This window comes from Solanum dulcamara, chromosome 11, assembly GCF_947179165.1.
Source record: "Solanum dulcamara chromosome 11, daSolDulc1.2, whole genome shotgun sequence".
Lineage (NCBI taxonomy): Eukaryota > Viridiplantae > Streptophyta > Magnoliopsida > Solanales > Solanaceae > Solanum > Solanum dulcamara.
In genome coordinates, this window is record NC_077247.1 from 43,284,587 (window position 1) to 43,310,674 (window position 26,088).

Below are 26,088 nucleotides of genomic sequence, written 5' to 3' on the forward strand. Positions count from 1 at the left end.
AAGACTCACGTAAGTTATGGGTGACTTAATCTGATAAACACATGAACATTGCGTCTAACTCAACTTCAAAAATTAACTTAAAAGCCTAAACCCATTAGTGTAAAACTCAACATCCCACCACATATATGATTATAATTGGACATCTGAAACATGAACAATATAAGATGAGTATCAAACATGAGGCTAAACAATGGCTATCAATGTATATATTATATTATATGATATGATATTTATATATATATATACAAACCCAATCCCTTCCATTAGGCATGTTCCCTTTAGCATGCATAAAAATCCATCACCTTCTATCCCACCTGCCTCCCCTTTTCCATTTCGACTCTTTTTTTCTCCTCGGAATATTTTCCTTGTTAGATACTCTTTTATTCTTTCTCTACTATATATACACACCAAGACTTGACTTACTTCTTTAATTTAATTTACCTTAGTGCATACCTCTCTCCTTCAACAAGTGTCAAATAAGTGTACTATATATATAAACACTACAATTAGCTAGGAGTCCAATTAGATAATGAAGGAGTGTGGGAAGAATAGTAGCTCACCATGTGCAGCTTGCAAGTTATTGAGAAGAAGATGTGGTCATGACTGTGTCTTTGCACCTTATTTTCCTGCTGATGAACCCCACAAGTTTGCTAATGTTCATAAGGTCTTTGGTGCTAGTAATGTCAGCAAGATGTTACAGGTTCCACTTTCTATATATCTCTTCTTTTATTTTACTTTCCAACTTTCTTTAATATATTATTATATTGTTTTCAAAAGAAAATATGGCAAATATTCATCTCTACTTCTAATTAGGATATTACTATCTTCTTCAATTCAACACCTTCCTTAATTGTGTTTCATGACATAGAGTTCGAACCGTGGAATCCGTCACTCTAATAGACTGCTTATATCAGCCCCCTTGAGGTCCCTAGACTCTACATGAACTTAAGATGTTTCGTGCACTGAACTATTTTTTTTTTAATTTTGAATAATATGAAGTTTTCAACATGAGATGGATCTAAAGATTAGCTTATTTAATTAAATAAAAATATTGGACAGGAAGTTATACATGCACTTGGTCTGCACATGCTATAAATATAATAGAGAAGAGATAATGTATTTTAACATGTCACATTCAATAAAATCCGAAAGGCCAAATACATAGATAGAGCTTTGAACTTGGTGGGTTTTTTCTTCCAGACACCTCAACTATGTTGTCTTCCTATTGAACACCTGAACCATACATAATTTGTACCTTTTAAACATTCATCCCTGACATTGCATAAAATATTTTATCACGTTTGAAAAGCGTGTGAAAAGAATTTAAAGGGCTGATATGAAATTCATTTTGGGATGTAAGGGGCTGATGTGGAATCCATTAAACGCGTTATCACGTTTGAAGATCACGTAAAAAGGAAGACCGTTACATCCCAAAATGAATTCCACATCAGCCTCTTTAAATCCTTTTCACGCGCTCTTCAAACGTGATAAAACGTTTTATGCAATGTCAATAATAAATGTTTAAAAGGTACAAGTTATGTATGGTTAAGGAGTTCAATAGGAAGACAGCATAGTTGAGATACCTTAGAAGAAAATTCAACCAAGTTCAAGGGTCTATCTATGTGTTGAACCGATCCAAAAAGTTGGAGTAAAAATAAGTAACAGACAATTATGCTTTGATAAAACAAACTTCTTAAAAGGCACCAAATAATGTTGTAACCATATTTGTCCCTCTAGCTACCAATCAAATGTGCCAAACATTCACATACGTAACAATGTACTACATACTAATTTCTTTCTTTTAAAGTTAATTTTTTTCCACCTTAGATTCATTAGTGAAGCCACAATACTAACTACGGGTTCAACATTAACCAATAATTAATTTGACTCAAAATGCTATATTTACGTTAAAAAAAATTATTTAACACGTACAAATAATCTATTCAGAATTCTTAACTATGTGAGCTTTATTATGGCACAAGTTGTGGGGTCATTAGAAGGGAAACAAAGAGATGTTTGTTAGTTGTAGAAAAAACCGTTTCATTTGTCAAATATTTGAAAGTCAATTTATTATTTCATTCCATATGAATTTAGTCACTATTACAAAAAATATATATACTTTTTACAACTGAATTTTCAAGTGGACACGTGATGTTTTCTCTATCGTCATTTCTCATAAAAATTCTGGAGTTGTTAAATTGGTCTCCTATTTTAAAAATTAAAGGCCAAAAGAATCAACTTACTTCAAGAAAATGAACACATTTGTTCTTTTGACCACATACGTAAAACACATTTTGATAGTAACATATCACCTCTTAGCCATAATTAAAGACATCTCTGATTTGACCCTAAAAAAAAAGGTGATTTCTCTCTCTTTTTCCTTTTTCTCCTTTCGTTTTTTTTTTCAACCAACACTCCTTTAGTTATTTTCAGAAATTTTTATGACACAAAAATGATGTCAATATGACATATGCTTGATAGTCAATACTCTCTTAGGTCCTCAAAGTACAACCCAAGCCCATTAATGAGCAAAGCACGTTATGGGTATGATAAAAGTTGTATAGGCTAACTAGGGTGATAATTGGACGGGTTGGATCAAGTTTGGGCGGATCATAATGAATTAGAACAATCATTGAGTCAAAATTCAATCTAATTCAAATTAGTTTGGGTCAAAATGAGTTATGTAATGGGTTATATAATCGATCAAGACCCAACTCAATTCAATTTTTACTAAGTTTTATTATTTTATTTGTTCTTTTAAACTATTTTAATACCTAATAAAATTATTTCTTTCTTTCTTACTACTATATATAACACATCAAATTGAAAAAAAAAGTTTTAAAAAATATTTTAATAAGATCTCTTATGAGTCAATTCGGATTACATATCAACCCAAATTTAATGGGTTGAGCAAATGAATGGACTAGTCAATAACCAACCCAAACTTAAATGTATTGGATTGAATTGGACGGGTTGAGTTTGATTTTGCCACCTCTGAGGCTAACCACTTTTTGGATCAATTTTTGAAAAATAATTAGTGCTTGGAAATTCGTAAAAAGTAGCCATTTTATATGCAGAAACACGACAGTGTCATGGATTTCGAACATAAGTGAAAATCATGTATATTGTCATGAAAAATTAATTTATTTTCAATGACTTTTGAACATATGACGATTTAACAATTACAAGTACAAGACATGACTATTATTGAATTTTACCCATTTCAATTGGTCTACAACGGCGTTTTATATAGAATCCCTGCATTGTTTTCTTCTGTATCGTTATTTTTTTCATATACATCATATTCTATATGGTGTAAAATTGCAGGAATTGCCAGAGCAAAAAAGAGGAGATGCAGTGAGTAGCATGGTGTATGAAGCTAATGCTAGAGTTAGAGATCCAGTTTATGGATGTGTTGGAGCCATTTCATCTCTTCAACAACAAATTGATATGCTAAGAACCCAATTAGCTATGGCCCAAGCTGAGGTGGTCCAATTGAAGCTAAGACAATCCACAAGCATTACTAATAGTCCACCAAATAGTGGGTCTCCCATTATGGGCTCCCAGCCCAAAGGATATGCTCATTTCCATATGGATTTGGATGTAGACCAGTCCAATGGATTCAGTGAGCCCATGTGGCCATATTAGATGAGTTTTGTCTATTTAAAACTTCAAAAGATTTCTTGTGTCCTTTTGCCTCTATATCTTTTTCTTATAAGAGCAAAGGTGATGACTAGGTGGTTGTTTGTGAGTGTGTTAGAAATGAAATCAAACCCTTCATGGGGTGTTAGGCCTTTCGGCCAAAAAGATTATACTATCATCTTTGTTCTTGTGTAAATATGTAATAGGAAAATTTTCTTAAGGGGACATTGGGCTTTTGTTCCAAGCTTGTTGGAAGAAAGTCCCTATATATTTACAACTTATGGTCCATAAAACTTTAAGCTCTTATTTATTCATCTTATATCTGAAATTCATTCATGTAAATGTAACTAACCAGAAATTGTGTAGCATATAAACACATTTAAAGGGAAGAACTCCCTTTCAAAAATTTCTTTATTTCCAGAACTCAAATCAAGACAGTAATCTTATCTATCCCTCCACATTGGTTGATGATGAGACGACAATATCTATTGACACTTACAAGCGAAAACAAGTATCCAAATTAATCTTAAAACCCCAACATATAGAACTAATTAACAATCATCCACCACAAGAATCTAAACATAGTATATAGAAAATTCTCATTGTTTCATAATATAAACAAGTGAAAGCGCAATTACACGAGAATATCAAATTAGACATTAGGGTCAATGAGATCTCCATTCAAGTACTCTCTGTATGCAGCAACAGGCCAGATGAAGCCTCTCCAGACGAGCCTATTAGCCAATGGAACATCAATGATGATCTCCTTCATTGTTGGTTTCTTTTCATCTCTTACTGCAATCAAGTAGCTCCTTCCTACCCACCCAATCCAACCAGCAATGTATAAGAAGAGGATCCCTGGTGTGATGAACTCACCCCAGTGCCTTTGGTCTCCACTCACTATCAAGTGTGGCAGTCCATCTGATCCACACAACAATCCTTGTTTCCCATAGTTATCAAACCTGAAATGATAATAGTTGAGTGGCTTTGTAAGTGAAATGACAAAAGTTGAATGCCTTTTCTGTTATAAAATAAAGTTGAGTGACTTTTTGATGAATCAAACATGTACTCGAGTATCAAGGGGTTCGTATCAAAGGGTATGTTCTATTTTTGGATGTTTCCTAGTCTAATCTCAATGACTTACCCAAGGAAAGACTGAAAATCTGCTACAGAATAACTGCTCCTTTCATAAGCAAATGTTAATGTACTTGGTGCTTTCGTTTGTAAAGAATGCTTTAGCTCTTCCTCTGCTTCTATAGGGACTCAAGGGAGAAGCATTAGCCGACCCCTATTTGTATGAGCATTGGCGGGTTCTAGAGTACTGTCTATCAAGGACGCATACCCCTGGGTGATCATCTGACACTTTCTTTTTTCATTTGTTTAAAGAAAAGTGAATACTAAAATTTTATATTTCAGAACTTTTTCGAGCCTCCCCTACCTATGTATTAGAAATGATACCTTGGGATAGTTATAAGACTAAACAAATTGCTTCTGTTCCACAAACAAGACTGTGTTTGTTGCAAGGGATGTGAATCCGCCTGTCCAACAGATTTCTTCGGTGGGTCACCATTACTTGACTTAGAATGCGGGAAAGCGCACTGTCCCTATTTTAATTCTAAGCTTCTTATCTTAACTGCATGCTATCATTGTAACTCTAAAAATGTACATATGTCTACGATCACAATTCTAAGAATACTAATCTTTCTTTGTTTCCAAAAAAAGGAAAAATTGTACACAATCAAATACGTCCATATAAGTGTAAGAAAAGGATTAAACAGAAAATGATTACTACGGATAACGCAAGGACAATTTAGCAAATAAGAAAGACGGAAAATTTTGAAGAAAGAGGAAACAAATACAAACCTGCGCTTGGTTTTCTCAATGGTGGCATTAATAGCAAGTGCAGGGGCGCTATCAGGTGCATAAAGCTTCAAAGAACTCTCAAGCTTCTTGATCTGTTGTTTCTCCCTCTTAGCAAACTGTTTCGATTCCTTGCAAGGAGTGAGGCCAGAGATGTCAGCAGAAGCTGGAAGCACTGGTGCTGACAGCAGAATAGAAGACAAAGCAAGTGCTGCAGAGAATGCCTTTAAAGAAGAAGAACTTTCCTCTGTTTTGGTAGAAGCAGGGGTTTGGTTTGAAGAGCAGACTATGGTTGAAGTTCTTGGTTTTGTGGTTAATTGAGAGCTAAGCTTTGATGTTGAAATGGGTTTTGAAAGATTTGCAGGAATAGTGAGAGACATGGTTTTTTTTTTTTTTCCTCTCTTTTTTTTAGTGGTGGTTTTTTCAAGAAAAAAAGAGAGGAAGAAGGAGGAGATTGGAGTGTGGAGAATGAAAGGATGGTTTTCTAGGATTTGTGGAAGAAAGGATTGGTGATGAAAAGAGAGGATAAGGAGTTGAAACGGAGCTTAGGTGGAGGGATTTGATTGGATAATTGAGTTGGATTTGTTGAGTTTTGGGGATTTTCTGAAATTTTATCTACAACAACCAGGGATATAACAGATATAGATACACCTATTTTGGAGCCATATCATCACTTCACCAACATAAAATTACACCTTTTTTGATTTATATCTTTTATTTTTGTATGGATCGAACTTATGCTTAGCGATATTAAGTTTTTAAAAAAATTAAAGTTATATTCAGACATAATTTATAAAATATTATGATATAAATATATAAATTATTATACAAAGACATAAATTAATGAACATACAACATAAGAGCAAAAGTGCAATGACCCCTTCAACATCCCTATTTTGTGCTGATTTTTTTGTTTTTACTCTTCTGGACAAATAAACTATAGAAGAAAGATACGAGTAATGAACTAATTGATAATTATAGGTATAAAAAGTTAAAACCTTCTATTAAGAAACCAAAACAAGCACCAAATTTATGATGATTCCCTCAAGAGAATTGTTTTCTCAAGCAAACAATCCAATAAATATTTGCCTAGCAACAAAGGCCTTAGCCCTAACTCTCTCTCGAGATTCACTCATCTTCAATTTCAAAACAAGATACCTAATAAATAACATAGCGTAGTATTTATAATAATTATGAAACAAGGGTCAAGGTCTTCTTAAGTATATATAAGGGTTTGTGTTTTAAGAATAGCCTCTTTGCATACAATAGCCCTTTCTCCCAACTCCAAGTATTCTTCCAAGTGGAGTTTTATAGTATGTTCATGCCTTTATTGCAAGCATTCTCTAAGTATCTAAAGTAATGACATGTTGAAAAGTCATTGACTACCTAGCATAACTTATGCCCTATTTATTTTGGTCAATAATAATAGTCTGCCAGTTGTTCCCATCCTTAGTCAGCATTACTAATCCACTACATTAGAGCGCAATGAACAGAAGAACCTTGACAGAAGATTATCATCCAAAATTTGAGACCTTTCTCATCAGTTGATATCCTTGTCATGTAAAGCTCTCCATGTAACAAATATCATCTTGAATGATACTTGTTTATGCCATATCTTTTTTGTATCCATACTTGAATCTTCTTTTTTCCGTGTTATGAGCTCCCATGCTCATGAGGCTACTGAGAACTTGCCCATTGATGTTAGCAGATCATATTTACTCTATCCATGGAATAACGTAATGTGTTGTGTTGTTGTGCTGCCACATGCACTTCGGACTGAGATTGGAATCAGCCATAGTGATATTTTTTTGGGTGGCAGTGATATTTGAGCGTAGAAGCCTCTATCTACCGGGATACCATATTGAAATCATGAAATGAATTGACTCTCATCTAAGAGAGAGCAGAGTCGTAGTTAGTTATAATATGTCTCAACACTAATGGAGACACTCTTTTAGATGCTTGGTCACCTTGTCAATCCACGAGAACTTGGGAGGACAATTTCTGTTGATCCTTGACAAGCCAAAACAACTTCCAAATTAATCATAAAAAGAACATTATACAGTGAACTAGCTATCATCTAACACAAGATCTAGCAACACAAGATCTAGCAACACATGGTATAGAAAATTCACAATCTTTCATTGATATAAACAAGTGAAAGTATAATTCCACGAGTCTCCAACAAGAGAAAATTAACAAGGGAAATCAAAATTAGACATTAGGGTCAATGAGGTCTCCATTCAAGTACTCTCTGTATGCAGCAACAGGCCAGATGAAGCCTCTCCAGACGAGCCTATTAGCCAATGGAACATCAATGATGATCTCCTTCATTGTTGGTTTCTTTTCATCTCTTACTGCAATCAAGTAGCTCCTTCCTACCCACCCAATCCAACCAGCAATGTATAAGAAGAGGATCCCTGGTGTGATGAACTCACCCCAGTGCCTTTGGTCTCCACTCACTATCAAGTGTGGCAGTCCATCTGATCCACACAACAATCCTTGTTTCCCATAGTTATCAAACCTGAAATGATAATAGTTGAATGGCTTTGTAAGTGAAATGACAAAAGTTGAATGCCTTTTCTGTTATAAAATAAAGTTGAGTGACTTTTTGATGAATCAAACATGTACTCGAGTATCAAGGGGTTCGTATCAAAGGGTATGTTCTATTTTTGGATGTTTCCTAGTCTAATCTCAATGACTTACCCAAGGAAAGACTGAAAATCTGCTACAGAATAACTGCTCCTTTCATAAGCAAATGTTAATGTACTTGGTGCTTTCGTTTGTAAAGAATGCTTTAGCTCTTCCTCTGCTTCTATAGGGACTCAAGGGAGAAGCATTAGCCGACCCCTATTTGTATGAGCATTGGCGGGTTCTAGAGTACTGTCTATCAAGGACGCATACCCCTGGGTGATCATCTGACACTTTCTTTTTTCATTTGTTTAAAGAAAAGTGAATACTAAATTTTTATATTTCAGAACTTTTTCGAGCCTCCCCTACCTATGTATTAGAAATGATACCTTGGGATAGTTATAAGACTAAACAAATTGCTTCTGTTCCACAAACAAGACTGTGTTTGTTGCAAGGGATGTGAATCCGCCTGTCCAACAGATTTCTTCGGTGGGTCACCATTACTTGACTTAGAAAGCGGGAAAGCGCACTGTCCCTATTTTAATTCTAAGCTTCTTATCTTAACTGCATGCCATCATTGTAACTCTAAAAATGTACATATGTCTACGATCACAATTCTAAGAATACTAATCTTTCTTTGTTTCCAAAAAAAGGAAAAATTGTACACAATCAAATACGTCCATATAAGTGTAAGAAAAGGATTAAACAGAAAATGATTACTACGGATAACGCAAGGACAATTTAGCAAATAAGAAAGACGGAAATTTTTGAAGAAAGAGGAAACAAATACAAACCTGCGCTTGGTTTTCTCAATGGTGGCATTAATAGCAAGTGCAGGGGCGCTATCAGGTGCATAAAGCTTCAAAGAACTCTCAAGCTTCTTGATCTGTTGTTTCTCCCTCTTAGCAAACTGTTTCGATTCCTTGCAAGGAGTGAGGCCAGAGATGTCAGCAGAAGCTGGAAGCACTGGTGCTGACAGCAGAATAGAAGACAAAGCAAGTGCTGCAGAGAATGCCTTTAATGAAGATGAACTTTCCTCTGTTTTAGTAGAAGCAGGGGTCTGGCTTGAAGAGCAGACTATGGTTGAAGCTCTTGATTTTGTAGTAAATTGAGAGCTAAACTTAGATGTTGAAATGGGTTTTGAAAGGTTTGTTGGAATAGTAAGAGACATTGTGTTCTGTGTATTATTTTTTCAAGAAAATGGTGGAAGGAGATTTGGAGTGTGGAGAGTGAAGGGATGGTTTTTAGAATTTGTGGGAGAAAGAGTTGGTGATCAAGGGAGAGGATAAGGAGTTGAAAGGGAGCTTAGGTGGAGGGATTTGATTGGATAATTGAATTGGATTTTGTGAGTTTTGGAGATTCTTTTGAAAATTTTATCTATCTGTGGAAGAGCAACAACCAGGGATTACAGATACAGATACGACTACTTTCGTGTGGCCTCCACATAAGCAACAAGTCTTGACTAGTGGAAATTACAAACAGAAGAATTATAATTTTCCGTTGGAATTGGGCAAATAAAAAAATATAAAGGAAAAAAACTGACACTATTGATTAATTTCTATTCAGTGTGTTTCAAAATCAGTACTCAGAAATTGTTTTTTCTTCTTTTGTTTTTGTATGTCTATCAAATTAGTAATATAGTATCTTTTACGTAGTTTTTTAAAAATATGGAAGGCGCTAGGAGCTTCTGTGGTTCGCGCAAAGGAAAAGGAATATTGCATCTGAATTTTATTTAAAAAAAAATTAAGGATTCTATCTTGAAACACAAAACACACGTTCAAAATTAAAAAGTTTGAATCTCAAAAAACGTAACACACATCATATAAATTTGGGAAAGATAGTATTACTTTCTATATTTAGTAATTTTTATAATTAATTATCTCACATGACATATTTAAAACTACTAAGATTTATATATATTATTTCAAAGAGAGCAGGTACAAGTATTGGAAAGCAAAACTCAATCTTAAAAAATACTACTTCAAAGCCTAACCAGAAGTCCAGAACTACTTCATCAGTTAAAGAATAATGAAAGAAAAAGTAGTTTAGGTCAGTGAGGTGGACCAAAATTAAGTAAATAAAGGCACGCTGTTCACAAAAAGGAGGTCAGCAGACGAGCAGTTATCTCTAACATATTATTACAATATGTAGAGTTGTCGGTCTAAAAGAATCTGATATGCAAATGATCCTTGGAGAACTAAAACAAAAAAAAAATGGAACGAAAAAACAAAAGTATAGCAGAGTCAAATGCCACAGAATTTGCAGTGTTCAATTGCCTATCATACTGAGAACGAATGAGGTCAGAAATGTTTGCTAGGATGGTGGAGGAGGTAAGTTGCATGTCTTGTTCTGGCGGGGAACTTGATCAGCACGATTAACAAGACTTAAGTTCTGTGACTTTGAGATCATGTTGACCATAGATGGAGTTTCATAAATGGTGGCGCCACTATTGCTTGAGCTACCACCTTGCAGTATTATTTGTGTTGTGGTGTTTCCTCTAGTTGTGGCTCTTTGCCAAGAATGTGAGCTCAAACCCGAGAGGACATAGGCTCGTCCTGTTTGTTCGTAGCGCTCCCTGCTTGCCATCCTCTCTCTGATTTCAGTCAGTTCTGTGTCAAGCCAGCTACAGAGAGCATCGCCTGCTTGGGAGGATACAGAAGATAGAAGAGTGGCTCTTCGGTTAGTTAGCACGGCTTGAGCACCCTCAAGATTTCCCATTTCTGCCAATTGTTGTGCCTCTGCAATGGTTTCTGCTACTGCCAGCCTGTTTATCTGCCTATCAACCTCACGACTTATTATCACATCTGTAGGAGACAGCACTGGTGGCCGACGTATCTCAACTGTCTCACCCTCCACACTGACCATTTCTTCGGATGTGGTATTCTTGTAACTGCATGTAATTTGCAACAGAGAGGTCTTTGCTGCGCTTTGCTCAATTTCAGCTGAGGGAACAGACAAGTAGACAAGGAATTCTTTTTCCTCATCTGCATACAGGTTGCCGATGTTTATTACCCCTTGATTTCCCTGTTCAGAAATTTCACTTGCATATCTTCCTGAAGGGATGGATACAATATCTACTCCACGTGATGCTGACCTAACAGTAAGCTTAAGTTCCTGGGCTACAACACTGAGGAGACCACCAATACACATTGCAAAGGCATCTTGAACAGTACCAACAGTCTCAATGAACGAAAATGTACCACCTGATGCATCTGAGATAGCATGCATAGCAGAGGAATCATGGTCTAAACCGAATCCAAACGTATGTACATGGAAAGTTGGCAGCTGTCCTGCTGCTAGTGCTTCTCTATTGCGAGGACAAATGGAAGAAGGCAATAGATTCAGAAAGTCGGGACCTGAGGCTGCATTTGTGGATCTCCGGTACCGAGGACTTCGCCGTTGGTTGGCATTATCACAGTTATAGGTGTCTCTCCCATCTGACAAGAGAACAATGCTTGCAACTGGGTTCCTTTCACGTCTTTCTTCAAGAACTCGAACCCCCTTCTTGAGTCCTTCCACGATGTTTGTCCCACCATTTGCTGAAATGGCATTGACAGCCTGTGCAGCCTCTCTACGCCCTTGTTCTGTCATCCTTCGCAAGGGGAAGTTTCTTTGAGCTCCTGATGAAAAGGTAACTATAGCTAGACGGTCAGAAGGCCCCAAGTTATCTATGACAAAACAAACTGCTTGCTTTAGGAGAGTCAATTTTGATCCAGCCATACTGCCACTAATATCTAGAACTGTGATCAGGTCAATAGGGGCACGCTCTTGGTGCCGAGCATCTTCAGCAAGTGGGGGTGCCCTTACTCCAACAAGAACAGCAAATCTTGACATAGTTCCAGAAGCAGCAACTGCAGAATATTCAGGGAAAGCTTTCAAGACTACAGCCTCTGGATGAATAGTGGAAGGGGAGGGAGTCTGATCCACAGTGATGCTGGGAAGAGGTTCATCATCAGAGAAGTGAAGGGGCTCAGGAAGGGGCAGAGACACGGGTGGTGGAACAAGAGGAATGTTGTCAAGGGAATTATCTTCAAGTGGAGAGACACGAGTCCGCCCAGCATTATTAGTGTTTGCATCCGTACTGAAGGACGACATAAGAGGAATCTCTTTCCATTTGCATCTGCAGATGGGGCAGAGGTAGTTTCCATGTTTAACACTGTTAGCAATGCAGCTGAAGTGGAATGAGTGGACGCATTCAGCAGTGAATATGGCCTGACCATTCCCTGGTTTCATACTCCCAAGGCAAATGGCACATGTTCGCTACAATCACAATAAAAAAAAAAAAGTGACAAGTAACAGTTAGAATATTGTAATCAGTACATAAATATGTAACATGCTCAATGAGGCAAATACATAATCACATGTGCTTAATCAACTTCTCATTTAACTTGAGAAAAACTATGACACACTTTAGGTAAATCCACTCAACCAAGCAATTGCAACCTTTGCCACCTGTTTGACATTCATGGTTAAAACAGTAAACCTGCTCCAACCATACACTCACAGAATATATTTTCAATAATCAAAAAGGTTCTAGAGTCCTTGGGCTTTTAATGGGAAATCAATGAGTCTCTTGCACAAAGTTACCGACTGCACATGTCATTTCAAGTCACAAAAATGAGAACGTGGACTTCGTTGACCAACTGGTCATTGTTAGAATAAGCTTATGGTGTCATTGGCTATAAGGTATTAACTTTAAGAAATATTGACTAAAATAAAATAAAATATATTGTTTAAACAGTAAGGACTTGTGAATAAAATATACTTGAGGTTATCTAGAAAAAATTTAGCAAAACGAAGTACTGATAAAAACTATTGAAATATTAATCTTATGCATTTAGCAAACACAATTTAGTAGAAAATTGTAAGCAAAAGTTAATTGTATGGAATTCATCACCTCTTGGTAAAAACAACCGTATTGCTGGTGTAAAAGAAACAACTCATGACTTGCTACTTTGCTAGGGAATCATTATTTAATGATAACAATGTAAATAAATCAAATAACTATGTCTTGATCCCAAATTACTTAAAGACAGGTTTTGATGATAACAATGTGCAAACAATTATTAATAAATTGTATCATGTGGTGCATTAAAATGTATAGAGTACACGAACACTATTATAGTTCCTTCCTGAGAATAGGTCCAAATAAAGACGTTTACTAGGCCAAAAACAACTAAAACTAGCAATAACCAGTTCAAAATGTTATAAAAACCAACATACAAATCAAAGTGACATTTGTCCAGTATAGCTTCCAGTCTCATTCTTTCAACATAAAAACTTGTTTTACCAGATTCAGCATAAATACTACGATTAATCAAGTCATATAACACTAGCAAACTTACATTTCAATATAAGAAAACAAACAACACTCCTACCGACCCAATTTTTATGTACTCTTTCATTTTTAGTCAGGTATATTTAATAACAATTTAACTTTAACTTCTCATTTTAACCTAGATGTGATTTATAGGCCACACAAGGATCTATAACTTATTTATGCCTTTCATTCTTAAACTTTGTGACCAGTCAAACGCCTTCACATAAATTGAGACGGAGGGAGTACATAAGAAGCAAACACGTAGTTTATAGGGGAAATAATCTTCTTATAGGTAGCAAAGTCAATTATTAATACGATTAAGCTATTGCCAATTGTAATACTAGATTTCAGAAATGGTCCAACTTCATCCAACCCCTTTTAATAAACATGGACATACACATAGCTGGCATAAGAAGATGTCAAAAAGATCTTAACCAACAATAAAAGATCTCCAATTTGTCAAAAGCTGAAATCATCATAATTTCCAGCTAACCCACAAATAATCAGTTTTTTTTTGGTTTCCATCGAGACGTCTAGTTAAAGATTAAGTAGTCTCATCACTACAATACAACTCATATCGATAAAATTAATCGGTTTTGTTTGTTCATTAGTATCCTATATTGCTCGAATCCTTCAAAAATATCAACGAATGCGCGTCAAATTCTCTAAAAGAAAGTGTATTTTTGAAAAATCCAATACGAGTGTGATATCAAAAATGAAGAATTCGCGCATTAATACCTTAATTAATAGTGGTCGTACATTAGCACCATTATTTTAAATAGTAGAAAAGGCATTTTCACAAAGTCAAAACATAGAAAAAAAAGGCCCGCACGGAAAGCCAAGAAAGGTATTCTTTATGCAGCGAAAATGACCTTTTTGACCTCTAGAAAGGAGGCGTTGATACCAAAGTAGAGGGTAGAACAGTAATTACACATGCATTTCGTCATCTAAAACCTTGCAAAGCCGGATTTCCAATAGTTTATTCAGTGATTAAGATCAAGCCAAACAAACGTGATAAAATTAAAAAGTGAATTTCCAACATTACCCCGTCCCAGATCCCCAAACAACGCGAGAAACCGTAAATTTTGCAAAATCACGTGGGTAGTTTTGTCCAGAAAAGTTCTCCTCCTATTCCATTTTTGGCAAAGCACAATTTTCTGCTCACCGTTTCATGATTGTAAGAAAACAGCTGTCATCACCGGTGATGAAACCGCCACCGACTTCCGGTCAAATTACATAGATAGCAAATCAAACACGACGGAAGAAAAAAAAAAGAAAATACAACCGAAAAACATATTAAAAGAAAACGGACCTTAGAGGATCGGGAGGTGCTACTGAAGCTTCTGGAGAAACGGGAGAAAGTGGATGAAGATGCGGCAGAGGGCAGGCGACTGGAAGGTGGTGATTTGGGATCAGAGGATGCATTCTCTGGAGAAGATTTAGGTTGCCTAAACGACAGCGCTTTTTGGAGTTTGCTCCATGAACCTGACATTCTTTCTTTCAGCTCTTTTGACAGAGAGAGAGAGAGAGAGAGAAGGATTGATGTTAGGGTTTGGGTTTGTAAATGGAAGAAAAATAACGAACGTGAATTGGAGAAGAAGAGAGGGAAGAGGAGAGGAAAAAACAGACGAAAGAAAAAACAAGAAAATTTCAGGATTTCAAAATTATAAAAAGGATTTTATATATTTAAGTAAATTAAGAAAGTTCTATTATTTTTTTCATATTACTTTTAGGGCCTTTTGGACATGCAATTTGATCAAATCAAATTAATTTAAAGTTATTTTGTTTGAAAATTTAATTTAAACTTTTTAAGTTATATTTTTTGAAAATCTCACAAATTATGGCAACAATCAAAATATATTTTTTTACCAAATAAATAAAACATAGTTCACAAATATGATATCGAAATATTCTAAGGTGACGCATTGATAAATCACACATCTCTCAATTTTATTTATAAATAAATATTTGTAATTATAAATTTTTAAATATAAATAATTTTAGAAAGATTCACAACTAACAATATTATTAATTAGTTATTCTTTAATAACATACATGGTATGAAAAATCACTTCACACCAAACATGAGTCTTCTTCTTTTTTTTTGTAAAATTTGAAATGGTGAGCCTTTTCTTTTTGTAATTTATAAACTTATTGGTCAAGTTTTTCATTTTAATAAATTTGAAATCGTAATTAGAAATTCCAAATCATGGGTCTTTTTTTTTTGAGTATTTGAGATTTAAAAATTATAATTTCAAGTTGCATGTCCAAATATTTATTTAAAATTATAATTTAATATCATATGTTCAAAAATATCATTAATAAAATTAATTTAGTAAATTATATTTTAAATAAATATTCCTTATTTTATGTCTTGATTTGGTACCTTAAACATAAGGTGATTTCGTCTTACCATAATTAAGTTTGGAAGATTTATAAAGCTTAAAAGTGCATGTAATTAAGTGAGTACCATTTTGGGTAGTAAATAAAGTAAGAGAGGTGAAGACTGAAGAGGGGAGTAATTGTGGGAAACTATAAATGAAATTCATTTATAGTAGTAATATCTTCATCTTTAAATATCTAGATCCTCATTGTTGACTTTTGGGCAATTTACAAATTGTGGTCACCCACTTATTTGTAAATTTTTAACCATAGTGTTAAGGTGAAGATAAGAACTCTACTAATAAATTCAAACATATTTGTTTAAGTTTAAATACGTAATCAAAGTAATATTACTAATAATAAATGCTTATAAAAAACAAGAGAATGAAGATAAGATGGTACAAATTGGCTTATTTCAACTTTATATATTTTTGGTCAGGCATCATAATTATTCATGACATTTTACATGCTTAATAATTAATATATGTTCTATTTTGTGATTTGCATTTTTTTTTTGTGTGAGTGCATCCTTTCTTCTTTTTTGTCATAGTCCGATCCACTTCAAAACCAAACTATCGATCAATCACCTAACTTTGATAACATTAAGTTAAGAACATTTGCTCACCCACGTAGAAAACATCGAGAACTCCTTACCTCATGGATAGTTGCTCTAAATGGATCGACAAGGGGTGTGTTTGATATGAAGGAAAATATTTTCCATGAAAAAATTGGTTTCTAACTTATTTTCTCATATTTGGTTGGTGAGTGACAAATATTTTTTGAAAAATATTTTTTATTGTTTGGTTCGTGAATGAAAATATTTTTTAGAAAATATCTTTTAGTTTTTGCTAGAGAGTAGAAAATATTTTTTAGAAAAATAGTTTCGGACATGAAAATCAATCCTAGTAATTGACTCGGGATCCGACCCCGACACCTGATGTGGGACCCAACTAGACTTTCAACCCAAGATTCGACTTTCAAATTTAGACTCGATCCCTACTTTTGAACCAAAATTCAACCACACCCGACTCTACACCTAATTTTCAAATAATTTGATTTTTTTAAAAAATATTTTTTTAATTTTTTTGGGGGGAGTGGGGCGTGGAGGGAGGGGGTTTGGGGGGCTGGCAGGTGATCGGGGTTAGGGGTGGGGTAAAGAAAAGAATTTTTTAAAATTTGAAATATTTTTCAAAAATAATTTTTTAAAATTTGTTTTTGTGGGGCGGGTGGGGGGGGGGGGGTAAAAAAATCTAAATTTTAAATTTTGAAATATTTTTCAAAATTTTTTGGGTGGGTATGGTGGTCGTGGTAGGGATGGGTAAAAAAATGAAACTTTTTAAATGTGAAATATTTTTCAAAAATAAACTTTTATTTTTTTCTTAAATTTTTTTTGGGGGGGTCGTGGTAGGATTGGGGTAAGAAGAAAATATTGTAATTTGAGGTTGGAGAAGAGTTTTGAAAAATATTTTTCTTAATTTTTTGAAGGAAGTCATTTTTCTTAAATTTGAGAAAAATAAGTTGATTTGAAAAACATTTTTCAAAATATTTAACCCAACCAAATATGAGAAAATTGAAACATTTTCTGAAAATGTTTTCCTTCATACCAAACACACTCAAGATGTATACTCATCTTCCTTGATTTTGTAGTTGATAGTAAATCAACTTAACCTAAGTTAGGTTATGAGTAGAGGAGTCCAATATCAAGGCTGATTATGTGTCTTAGCAGAGTGATGTGACCTTAAGAGAGCTTATTATCCATCCATTTAGAGCAATTATGGATGTGGAAAGGAGCTTTCGATGTTTTCTATGTGATTGGACAAATGTTTAGCAAAGTTAGGTGATTGATAGTTCGGTTGGACAAATGTTCTTTAGATGTAGATTTTTTACACCTTGTTTGGATGGCTGTAATCCGTCATATTGTATTATATTGTTAGTTTAGATATAATGTTTGCTTTAATTATTACTTAGTTTTTATATCATATCGTTTAAATTCATCGTTAGATAACGAAAAGACCCATTTGAGTAACGTTCAATTTGGTACGATTGTGTCGCTACCTTAATATTTTCTTCTCATTTTGTCTTTACTTATTATTTAGTAATCCTATTTTATCCTTTCCACTACAATTTCATTGTAGCTCTAACTCGTACCCTAATTTTCTTATATATTTATCATTCAAATTATTGATGTGATATTATGTAACGAAGAAGAACGATACATTCTATCCCAATATTATTTTCATTAAAACAATTCGCAGTACGATACACACTACAATACAATATGATACATTATAAAATAATACTTAACAACCATTCAAATCGAGTGTTAGAAGAAAAAATGGCAGTTAGGGAAGGTAACTACGAGAAGGAATTATAAAGTGGAAAATCAAACACTCATTAATAAGGTAAAAGTTGAGATAATAAATCAGGTGAGTTATTGAGATTTCCCCTTTTAAAATGTAATGTAATGTCTTTTCTTTTTTTCTTTTTCTTTGTTCTCTCTTATTTGTATACCTATTTTATCCTCATGTAAAATTTATAAAAGGAGTGGTTTTATTGTTTTGCTAAAAATTGAAGAGTTTGAGGGCAAATTATTAAAAAAAGAAGGATAGAGTCTAAATCATAGACTAATCTTAAGCATTATATATATATATATATATATATATATATATATATATATATATATGCAGATAATGGTCCTTGTGGTTTTAAATATCACACATAACTCGTTTCTTGTATGTTCATGTATTTTTTATCCTTTTCTAAAAGTTTTCTATTTTAATTCCTTAATAATTTAAACCCATAATCTTAAAATTGAAGGTGCAGAATACTTACCACTTGATCAACACTATCGTGTCAATTCATGAATATTGATGTGTGCTATGCCTCTTTTATTTTTTCAAACGCGAAAGCGGCAACTCTTGGAGTTATGAACAAGTTGAATAGGTAGGACACAGCACAAAACGCCAATCCCTTCACTTCCTAACACACGAAACTCTCGTGACAAGAGGATCTTAATAATCATTGAATCCATGATAATAAAATAACTCACTTTTCAAATTCTTTTATTGAGTTCGGAGTCAATTTTTCCCTTTAAAATGCATAAAGAGCCACTTAATTTTGGATTTTATCAAAACAGACATATCGCTCAGCATTGAACGATATATCTTTTGATTTAACTGTCCTTAAACGACATTTTTTCTTTTACATCTTGAGCGATTTCAGTAAATTTTTCTTTTAGTTTGTCGCTCAAACCTGAGCAACACATTGTAATTTTTTTTAAAAATAAAATAAAAATTGCATCTTGCTCACACAACAACGAAATATCATATAATATATTTATTTTAAAAAAAAAAATCTCGCTCCGCTGTGAGCGAATTTTTTTTTTTTAAAAAAAAAAATCACTTTTCGCTCTAGTGGGAGCGTTTCTTTTTTCTTTTCACCTTTTTTTTCACTTCTCGCTCCACAGTGAGCGTTTTGCTCTTTAATTATTATTTTTTTGTTCGTTTTTTAACCATTATCTATTCGAATTGTTATCAAGTTTTATCCTCATTGTGCTATTAATTTCTTTAAGGAAATCAACTCCTTTACTAAAAAGAAAATAAAAATATGAAATAGTCTACATTATATATCAATTTGACATGTTCTAACATGCTTGAACCACAAGTTGACTTTCACAAAATTGAAATGGTAATATATATAACTAACGAGTGTGAATGGTTTTATGTCTAGTTGGTAACCTCGAAATGAAGGTAATGAAAACTTATAAGGAAAAATAAAAAATTACGTTGATTAATTATTACTTAGCATATAATATTTCATTCCTCCCCCTTACTCTGACTCCCCTCCCCCCACCCCCACCCCCACCTCCTTCTCAATTAGGAATTGTTGTAATGAATGTTTGATGATAAAATAATTTGTTGTACTGAATGTTTGATGAAGATGCTGCTTCTTAATTATCCTACAATGTTTGAAGAAGTAAAAAAAAAAAAAATCCCCTCACAGCGGAGCGAGAAACCCTTAAAAAAATAAATATATTATATCGAATTTCGTTCTCGTGTGAAGGAGATGCATTTTTTAAAAAAAAAATTAAAAAAAAATGTATCACTCAGGTTTGAGAAAGAAGCTAAAAAAAATTCATTGAAATCGCTCAATAGTGAGTGAAATGTAAAAAAAAAGATGTCGTTTAACGGCAGTTAAATTCAAAGATAAATTGCTCAATATTGAGCGATGTGTCTGTTTTGGCTAACTCCAAAATTAAGCCGCCTTTTGTGCATTTTGAAGGGAAAAAAATAACTCTTTTGACTCACGAACTCTTCTTTTATCTTACGTGAGATCTCCTAATTTACTTATTTTGTTGATTAATTGAATGTTAATATCATTAAAATCAACCTAAGGAAGTAGTACTTTTAGGTCACGAGCATTATTCGTTTTTCCGTAATAATTTTTTACATTATATTTTAAAGTCAGTATTTAATTACAAAAATTTAAATTCAACTTGAAGCTGAATTTCAAATTTGGGGAATTACTTATACCTTGTTTTCGGTGGCGGAGGTGGTTAGGGATCCGAACCCCTTCGGCAGAAAATTATTATTTATATATGGTTAAAATATTTTTTTATGTATATATAATAGATGTTGAATCCTCACTAATTTGTGTGTTTACTTTTTCAGATTTTGAACCCATTGGCTCCGCCACTGCTTGTTTTCCAATTCTATCATCAATTTCAAGTCAAAAAAGTGATACAAACATGACTTCTCTTTTGCAAAAAAATATGACCGAAAACAACTTCATAATGCAAAAAGAGAGAGTAAAAAGTATTTGAAATCGACAAATACCTACTAAGAATATATGATTTTGAATAACACGTAGCACATACCCCTCCATTTCAAAAAAAATGGTCTAGTTTGACTTGACACAGAGTTAATGAAAATAAATAAGACTTTTTCATCTTGTGATTCTAAATTACAGTTATGTCAAATGTTCCAAAATATACTTTAATTTTGTGGCCTTAAACATGTCACGTGAAAAGTTGAAATTAAAATTTTACCTAAAAAGGAAAGGGATCATTCTTTTTAGAACATACTAAATAGGAAAGGAGATCATTTTTTTGAAACAGAGGAAGTAATATATACATCATTAAAGAATAATATCTTACTCATACCCATATTGAATAAATTGACTTGTTATCACTGTCCATGAATCCTCTTTCGCTTGGTTACAGGACAAGAGCGAATCGTCTTGTTGGAAAGTTGAAATTAAAATTTTACCAAAAAAGAAAATTGATCATTCTTTTTGGAATATACTAAAAGGAAAGAAGATCATTTTTTTTTTGAAACGGAGGAAAAAGCCCCGAGCTCCGTAGTAAATTCGAAAAAGGGTAATAAATACATCATCGAAGAAAAATATCTTACTCATACCCATATTGAATAAATTGACTTGTTATCACTATTTTGAAATAATTTTCATAAATCCAAAGCAGGCTGATCATCAGACCAGGGAGTGTCCAGTTTGTTCTTTAATTTGAAGTAAATATATTAGAAGTATACTCCCTTTTTCTTTTCTTAAAAGGAGTATATATTATATAAAATGTAATTAAGTAATTTTATACCAACAGATCGCCTTAATTACCAAGTCCAAATGGTAATGAGGCTAAAAAAATTCTTTATATTGACTGTATGTATAACTTAAATCAAACAGAGAACAAGATAAACAAAAAATCACAAGCTACTTCAAGTAAAAGAAGGTAAATTAGGTCAAAACATTTCCTTTGACCTAGGGTTTATTGGAAGAAACCAAAATATACTACTACTATTTCCTAGGTTTCCTCTCTCAATATATTCTTTCAATTTCCTACCTATCTATGAAAATATTACTAGTAACAAAATTCCTAGTTATTTTTTTTGTAGAGCTATAAGAATCATCAAGCACAATGAGAAGGAGTTTGCTGTCCATAAAAAGTCATATTTGCATTTGAACAAGTTGCAGTAGTGGTGCCTTGCCCATTGAAAGTTAAGTCTAAACCCTTTAGTTCAATTCCTTGACATGGTACACTTTTGCTGCAATCAAGTACTACTCCCACTTTTGAAGCTGAAGTTCCTTTTATGTTAGTGAATTGAACATCTGAAATCTTCACTTGTGAGTCACCCTGTACACAAATATATAATTAATATACAAGGAAAAAATGCATTACAAACAATAAAATGTTAAAAACAGTCATAGGTTTTTACCACTAGCTATACACAATTGTATACAGTGATTTGTCCAGATATTATTTGATTGTTTAGTGAAAAATATTAATATGTATAGTGAATATATAACATAACGTGAAAAATCGATTTCAAAGAGAACTTGATTGTTATAATATAAAATTTTATTGTTATCGAAAGGTGTAACTATATCTAATCTCTAAATTAGATAAGGCAATTTAAAAGGAAAAATATATATATTTTTCAAATTTGTAGTGTAAATCAAATTTATAAACGTCTATGTAGTTAAAGTTAAATTAATTTTAAATATAAAAAGTGTTTATTTCTTTTTAAACAAAATTAAAAAAGAAAAATATGTCGCATAAATTACGTACCTGATTACTACAAGATGAGTGAGGGCAATAGTGTTGATCAATGACGATAGGATTTTTAACATAATTCACTTTAATATTTTCAAAAGTGACATTGTAAACTTTGCTAGGAGGTGAAGGTGCCCAACTCTTTATCCTTACTCCATTTTGAGTCTTCACAATTGTACAATTAGTCACTATAACTCCATTCACATCAGCTTCATTTTGGTACTTTCCTAAACTTCCAATGCTAATGCCATGTCCAGGGCCACAATTAACCTCAGAAATATGAATATTAGAACTACCAGGGCCAATAGAAATACAATCATCTCCCGTCGAAATATTTGATTTATTAATAATGATATCGTTGGAGTTGCCTATATGAATCCCGTCAGTATTTGGGCTATCGCCAGGTGCTGTTATGTTCACATTCCGGAAATGAACTCCTTTGCAATTATTAATTTGGAAGTGGAAGAACTTGCTGTTGATTGATGCTATATCTTGTATTAAGGCATTGCTCATACCGTTGAATTTTATCGACTGTTTACAATATAGAGTAAATAAAATCTTGTTAGCCAATTCATACGACACACTTTCTTCTTTATTTGACAAATATTTATCAACATAATCAACATTTTACCCATATTGGATACCACTTATTTAGCGAAAAATTCATAAATTGGAACGGAGGAAGGAGTATTGTAGTTGTACTTCCATAAGTTATGACAATCATTAGTTACATTTGAAATTTCTATTCAATTCCAAAATTAAGATATTTATAATTTTTTAAAGGAAAACTTACATAAATATACAAAATTAAGAAAATATTTATCATTTATAGCAATATAAAAAAAAATTCACTGAACACTTATAATACAGTTTTAATACATATTGCAGAGAACTATTTATAAAACATATATAATACAAGTTTTATAGATAGATAATACATTTATCACATACTTTAATAGATTTATAATACATTATGTCAATTTCTTACTACACAAACATAATATATATTTTAAAACACTTATAATACATTTATATTATATGCATAATTAACTTTTAATACAAGTGTAGATTTATCATAATATTGCTATATATTGCTATAAATTGTAATAAATAAAAAATATCGCTAAAATCAATAATTAATTTTTAAAAAACACTCAATTAAGTAATTTTTCCTTTTTTAAATAAGTAAATTACAGCCCAATATATATTTGAACCATCTAGTTTACAAAATATGTAAACAATAAATAGATAGTGTATACTTTATGCAAATTATATACGTACATGCTATATATATATATATGTACACATATACACAATATATACAATCAGAGTATATAAATAGTGTATACTTCGACCATGTCGATTAAATAGATAATTGAAGGGTACATTTATGTAAGTTATCCGTTCTAAATTTGGGCCAAGGGCTTGGCTATCTCTTTCTTCTTTTTAAAATTGTATAGTTATGATTTCCGTTGTGTTTACTAAGAAAATAAACAATTAAAAGGTAAGAAAATATTTAATATACAATAAGAAATATTTTTACCGCAGGAGGATTTTGGGTGTTGGCATTATATAGGGACCATGAAGATGGGCCTTGGCCATCTAAAGAACCATTTCCATTAATAGTGAGCCCATTAATATGCTGAAATAATATCCAGTATTCATCTTTGCATTTCCCAATGGGAGCTCTCAAAACTCCATTAATGTTAAAATAGGTTGGGCCTTTGCATGGGCCATTAAATGTTATTGCATTCAACAAGAAAGTTCCTGTTGGAATAAAGAGTGTGCCTCCTGCATTGCTTTGACATATTTGGTTCCATGCCTTCAAAAATGCCTACGTGCACAATAAGAAACAAAAGGACGTGAGAATAATGCTATCAATAATCGGCAAATATATAATATATATATAATATGTATATAATCACTGTATAATCTATGTATATACTAACTAAAAAAAGTAATAAGTGAATCTGACCGGGTATTTGTATAAAAATATCAAAACATTCTTAGTTGGTGGCAGAGTTAGAAATTTTCAATAGAAGAAGTTAAAATGTAAAAAAATAAATACACAAAGACGTCAAAGACATATATTAAAAAAGCTACTTATCTACGCAATGTAATTATCCAACAATAACTCTTCATGGACAAGTGTGGTATTGTAACATGTTACAGAGGATTGCCCGTCAAACTTTATAGGTTCACTTATTACGGACGATTGTGATTTTACCTGGTTATTATCAGTCTTCCCATCAGGAAAGGCACCAAAATTTTGAACATTGAACACTGAATCAATACAATGAACTTGAGAAACCTTAATTATTATCAAGAAAATAACAAAGAAATAAAGAAAATGAAAGAAGAAATGGGAAGAAGTCATTTTTTGAATTGTTGATTTTGTGTTCTCCTTCAGTACTTGTGGAAAATGAAAATTTTAAGTTGGGCATTTGCAAATGATTTATTGGAGTATTTATTTAGTCAAACTAGTATAGTCGAAAATGGAAATGAGACAAATCAAATCCCAATTTTAATGTGAAGATCCATCAAATTATAATGAGGCATCTCACTTTCCACTTTATAATATGTAATTAAGTTATATGGATCTACAGCTTAAAGATTTTTACATTATACTTTACTTAGTTTAACAAGTAATAGTAAGTCAATTACCATTTTAAGAAGACACTAATTAAAACTTTACCTATAATTACCTCGAAGGTAACTTAATTGTGTGAATATTTTTTACTCTATCAATATATATAGGAATCGTTTGATAGGATGTATTAAAAATATATTATTAGCTTAGGTATTATTTAATATCTTGTTTAGTATTTTCAACGTATATATAATATTACTTCTACATCACAACCCATGGTATTAGAATTATCGATAATCAGGGTTAAAGATAAAAATTGTCCTTGAATACACTAAATCAAATAATGGATAAGAAATAATCTCAACATAAGTAATCACATCATAACTAATTTAGTATTAATAATCTCAATATTACAGATACACTATATTCAGTATTATTCTTAGGAAAAATTACCTATCTACACTTATCATATTTTCTATTATTCTCTAACTATTTCAAAATATTTTTAAATCGCTCTTTTTCCTCCAAAAAACAAAACATCCGGATACATTACTCCACGACTCCCAAATTCACGTTTTCTCTTCCTATTTTCTCTCCTCCAACCTCATCCTATTTTCATTCCCTCAATCACAGCAATTACTATTTTGAATTTCAAATTGGTTCTCTCTCCAGTCAATCAATTTCAACTTATTCCATAGTTAGTTCTTCTTCTTCCCCAACTTACAATTCATCTTTGTGTTCTATTTTTTAAAAAAATTTCATATTCAAAATTTTGATAGCATCAGGAGAAATTGTTCGTTGCTAAAGAAAGGATGTATACTGGTCAGTTTATTTATTCTGGGAAAAAAAGTTAATCTTATGGTTGGTAATATGCTTGCACTTAGATCTATGCATGAAGGTGTTGTAGTTCGTAACGTTGAGCATAAAGTTGGTGACCGGAATTTTTTGCTAGATGCTTTGTTGATTCATGGGTTTGAATGTATCCTGATTCTGCATCGTCAGCTAAATATAAACCCTAATTTTGTTTGTACAATATGTTGTTCCTTTAATGTTAAATTCGTATTTAGCTAATACATAATTATCAAAAAAATGTATCAAATG

At 32.7% G+C, this 26,088-nt stretch overlaps 5 protein-coding genes across 5 annotated transcripts; 1 reads left to right on the forward strand and 4 right to left on the reverse strand.

Annotated features, from left to right (window-relative positions):
- The first annotated feature begins 264 nt into the window (after positions 1–264).
- On the forward strand, positions 265–3,956 carry LOC129873508 (LOB domain-containing protein 4-like). Its single transcript, XM_055948618.1, has 2 exons — positions 265–700; positions 3,328–3,956. The coding sequence occupies exons 1-2, from the start codon at positions 530–532 to the stop codon at positions 3,646–3,648; spliced, it is 492 nt and encodes a 163-aa protein (XP_055804593.1). The 5' UTR covers positions 265–529; the 3' UTR covers positions 3,649–3,956.
- Positions 3,957–4,214: 258 nt separating this feature from the next.
- On the reverse strand, positions 4,215–5,993 carry LOC129873506 (photosystem I reaction center subunit III, chloroplastic-like). Its single transcript, XM_055948616.1, has 2 exons — positions 5,506–5,993; positions 4,215–4,604 (listed from the first exon to the last, which is right to left on the reverse strand). The coding sequence occupies exons 1-2, from the start codon at positions 5,880–5,882 to the stop codon at positions 4,295–4,297; spliced, it is 687 nt and encodes a 228-aa protein (XP_055804591.1). The 5' UTR covers positions 5,883–5,993; the 3' UTR covers positions 4,215–4,294.
- Positions 5,994–7,622: 1,629 nt separating this feature from the next.
- LOC129873507 (photosystem I reaction center subunit III, chloroplastic-like) lies at positions 7,623–9,572 on the reverse strand. The gene is made up of 2 exons (XM_055948617.1): positions 8,925–9,572; positions 7,623–8,023 (listed from the first exon to the last, which is right to left on the reverse strand). Exons 1-2 carry the CDS (start codon positions 9,299–9,301, stop codon positions 7,714–7,716), a joined length of 687 nt encoding a protein of 228 aa, XP_055804592.1. The 5' UTR covers positions 9,302–9,572; the 3' UTR covers positions 7,623–7,713.
- Positions 9,573–10,203: 631 nt separating this feature from the next.
- Positions 10,204–15,094, reverse strand: LOC129873551 (E3 ubiquitin-protein ligase WAV3-like). Its single transcript, XM_055948664.1, has 2 exons — positions 14,763–15,094; positions 10,204–12,390 (listed from the first exon to the last, which is right to left on the reverse strand). The coding sequence occupies exons 1-2, from the start codon at positions 14,940–14,942 to the stop codon at positions 10,444–10,446; spliced, it is 2,127 nt and encodes a 708-aa protein (XP_055804639.1). The 5' UTR covers positions 14,943–15,094; the 3' UTR covers positions 10,204–10,443.
- A 6,658-nt stretch (positions 15,095–21,752) lies between these two features.
- LOC129872602 (exopolygalacturonase-like) lies at positions 21,753–25,264 on the reverse strand. Its single transcript, XM_055947546.1, has 5 exons — positions 25,247–25,264; positions 24,625–24,708; positions 23,941–24,231; positions 22,413–22,928; positions 21,753–21,977 (listed from the first exon to the last, which is right to left on the reverse strand). Exons 1-5 carry the CDS (start codon positions 25,262–25,264, stop codon positions 21,753–21,755), a joined length of 1,134 nt encoding a protein of 377 aa, XP_055803521.1.
- Between the last annotated feature and the right edge of the window lie 824 nt (positions 25,265–26,088).

Bases quoted from the DNA above. Each gene is read 5' to 3' on its own strand.
- LOC129873508 (XM_055948618.1), top strand. From the start codon at position 530: ATGAAGGAGTGTGGGAAGAATAGTAGCTCACCATGTGCAGCTTGCAAG. The intron at 701-3,327 runs GTTCCACTTTCT...GTAAAATTGCAG, and splicing joins ATGTCAGCAAGATGTTACAG to GAATTGCCAGAGCAAAAAAG.
- LOC129873506 (XM_055948616.1), bottom strand. From the start codon at position 5,882: ATGTCTCTCACTATTCCTGCAAATCTTTCAAAACCCATTTCAACATCA. The intron at 4,605-5,505 runs GTTTGTATTTGT...TTATCATTTCAG, and splicing joins ATTGAGAAAACCAAGCGCAG to GTTTGATAACTATGGGAAAC.
- LOC129873507 (XM_055948617.1), bottom strand. From the start codon at position 9,301: ATGTCTCTTACTATTCCAACAAACCTTTCAAAACCCATTTCAACATCT. The intron at 8,024-8,924 runs GTTTGTATTTGT...TTATCATTTCAG, and splicing joins ATTGAGAAAACCAAGCGCAG to GTTTGATAACTATGGGAAAC.
- LOC129873551 (XM_055948664.1), bottom strand. From the start codon at position 14,942: ATGTCAGGTTCATGGAGCAAACTCCAAAAAGCGCTGTCGTTTAGGCAA. The intron at 12,391-14,762 runs GTCCGTTTTCTT...TTGTGATTGTAG, and splicing joins GCACCTCCCGATCCTCTAAG to CGAACATGTGCCATTTGCCT.
- LOC129872602 (XM_055947546.1), bottom strand. The intron at 24,232-24,624 runs GTAAAATCACAA...TTGTGCACGTAG, and splicing joins GGAAGACTGATAATAACCAG to GCATTTTTGAAGGCATGGAA. The intron at 22,929-23,940 runs GTAAAAATATTT...TATTGTAAACAG, and splicing joins ACACCCAAAATCCTCCTGCG to TCGATAAAATTCAACGGTAT.